The 2,613-nt window shown below is 50.4% G+C and overlaps 2 protein-coding genes across 2 annotated transcripts; both read left to right on the top strand.

Annotated features, from left to right (window-relative positions):
* Nucleotides 1-34: 34 nt before the first annotated feature.
* Nucleotides 35-913, top strand: Pmar_PMAR007908 (cd36 antigen, putative; the record flags this gene model as incomplete). Its single annotated transcript, XM_002776994.1, has 1 exon — nt 35-913. The coding sequence occupies one exon, from the start codon at nt 35-37 to the stop codon at nt 911-913; it is 879 nt and encodes a 292-aa protein (XP_002777040.1).
* Nucleotides 914-1,894: 981 nt separating this feature from the next.
* Nucleotides 1,895-2,602, top strand: Pmar_PMAR007907 (isocitrate lyase, putative; the record flags this gene model as incomplete). The annotated part of the gene is made up of 1 exon (XM_002776993.1): nt 1,895-2,602. A coding segment is annotated over one exon (708 nt), but the record flags the coding sequence as incomplete, so codon positions are not given.
* Nucleotides 2,603-2,613: the final 11 nt, after the last annotated feature.

Raw genomic sequence — 2,613 nt, 5'->3', positions numbered from 1 at the left:
CCAGACTCAGAACTGTGCCTTCGACCGTGACTGCATGGCGCAGGCTTCGTTTGCGCAAAATGGCACGTGCGTGGCTAACGATATGTGTACACCTAACTACGCTGCTGGTTGGGACGCTAAGTTTGTCCCTGGTACGTTGAATGGAAAGGGGACGGACGAATTCCACCAGGTGAATGCTGAAGCCCGGCTCTTCGTTGGCCAAATATTCTCAGCCGCGACCCTTAAGAACATCGAGCCCGACTCTGACTGGAGAGGCATTAAAATTGATAGGTGGACTCTCAAAGATATCGATTTTCGTGTGGAGAACTGTGATGGTTCCGAGCCTGGAAACTCGGCCGGAATCGATTGCGATTCCCCCCGTGGGACACTTAATCTTGGGTATTTTTCCTCTCCTACTCCCGCTACAGTTCGGGTACCGGTTTATGCCTCTCTGCCGCACTTCACGTTGATTCCTGGAACCTCTTCCCGTGATAACTATCATCCTGGTGAAAGGGTTTCCATCGTGTCTTGTACTGGTGACTCTGACTGTCAGGGGACGAGAGAATTCACAGTTGACATTTTTACAGAGCCGTTGACTGGCGTTCTACTTAATGGTCAGCAAAGACTGCAGCTGAACGTTGCCTTCCCCCCAACAGCTAATGGTCAGACCGGCAACATGACTGACGGGCTCCTCTTGCCGGCTTTTTGGTTGAATAAACACCAGACGGCTTTTGGATTCCAGATTGACGCTGTAAAGACTCTCCAGTCTGGCCCTACTCTTTTTAACATTCTCCTGGGTATCTTGCTCGCTGTGGGTATAGTACTACTTATCGCTGCTGTCATACTGGCATTACTTGGCTGGCGAAGGAGGAAGATACTTCGTGAGATGTCTTTAGGAGTAGGCGGTGTGAAGCCGAGCGTTGAAGTGAGCTAGAACTATAGAGCCTACTTATTATCGAGGCGTCAACTCTGCAGTAGGTTATCAGTCGCCAAGGTGAGTTTTCCATATAAAGGATCACATCGATGATGCATCTTTCTTGAGCGTACGTTATTAGTCTAAGTAGCTCTTGGTATCACACTTGACATCGTTGCGGAACAATGAATGGTCCATACTTTTTACACTAGTCTAGTATTCACCATTGGCCTTACCGGCCCGCCTTCTCTAGTTCTCTCAAGTGTCGTGTTCTATGATAGAATTGATTGGCTTCGTTTTCTGGTTTTCATAAGTCACATTCCCATGAAAAAGTGTTCGGAGCTGATGAGAATCATTCGAAGTTAAAACCGGTACGGGTATGTAGGCGATTTTGCGTTCGATGATACCTCCGAACGCAATACGGATAGAAGACCCGTACATACAGCGCTGGAGAGAGCTCGATGAGCGCTTTCGAATGGCACCTTTGTTCACGAACTGTCGCTTGCCGCGAAATTATCAGGAGCGGCCCCGTTTCTTGCACCACCCTGTATCTGCTGTAAATACTTGCCATAGCGGATTTAACGATGTTGAATTACACGAGAATCAGTCGTTGGGAGCCCTTCCCAAAGGGTCCATGGAGCATGTCAGAGTGTTCCAACACTCGGCCTTCTCTGCGGACTCCACACATTGTGAAATTCGCACTGTGAATATTTGGTAACGACAACTCGTGGGACATATGCAGCGTTCACTTTCTATCCGAATAGTGAGCTCATATCATGTGGTATGGGAGTCCGAAAAAGCTCCCAAGAAGAAAGCGGTTGGCCCAAACATGAAATATGAGACCTGCAACGTGAGCAACGTAACCTGCGCGGTTCAGTCCCCAAGTCCGTCATGTACTCGCGTGCGGTGATTGGTTATCGATCAGGGCGAGCGCAAGATTCAACGTGCGTTCTGCGTGCGAATCACCATCATTGACCCTCAAGACCCCACTTTTTTAGCATTATGTCTCTAATTCCTGCAGCCGCTGAATCCGCCGAGTTCTCCTCTGACGTGGCCGAGATCAAGCTATGGTGGAAGTCTGATCGTTGGGTTGGGAAGCGTCGCTTGTACTCGGCAGAGGATGTCGCCCGTCTTCGTGGCCAGAAAGCTGGTCGTACCAAGTACCCTGCTGATGCTATGAGCAAGAAGTTGTGGAAGGCCTTCAAGGAAGCTCAACGGACTGGTGGTTTCCTGCCTACGTTCGGTGCCTTGGATCCAGTCCAAGTGACACAGATGGCGAAGTACCTCAAGACTATCTACGTCTCGGGTTGGCAGAGTTCTTCGACGGCCTCTACTTCTAACGAACCCGGCCCGGATTTCGCTGACTATCCCTACAATACGGTTCCGAACAAGGTAGATCAGCTCTTCCGTGCGCAAGTGTTCCATGACCAGAAGCAGCACCAAGAGAGATTTGGTATGACCGAGACTGAACGTCAGGCTAATCCAGCCGTCGACCATTTCGCTCCGATCATTGCCGATGGTGATACCGGTCATGGTGGCTTGACTGCTGTCATGAAGCTTATGAAAATGATGGTAGAGCGCGGTGCAGCTGGTGTCCATCTCGAGGACCAGAAGCCTGGCACCAAGAAATGTGGCCACATGGGTGGCAAAGTGCTCGTGTCTACGCGAGAGCACATTGACCGTCTCGTGGCTGCTCGGTTGATGACCGATGTGCTTGGCGT

The sequence above is a fragment of the Perkinsus marinus genome (assembly GCF_000006405.1).
Source record: "Perkinsus marinus ATCC 50983 genomic scaffold scf_1104296952336, whole genome shotgun sequence".
Classification (NCBI taxonomy): Eukaryota; Perkinsozoa; order Perkinsida; family Perkinsidae; genus Perkinsus; species Perkinsus marinus.
The sequence above is the reverse complement of the archived record's forward strand: the minus strand, read 5'-3'. Positions and strand labels throughout refer to the sequence as shown.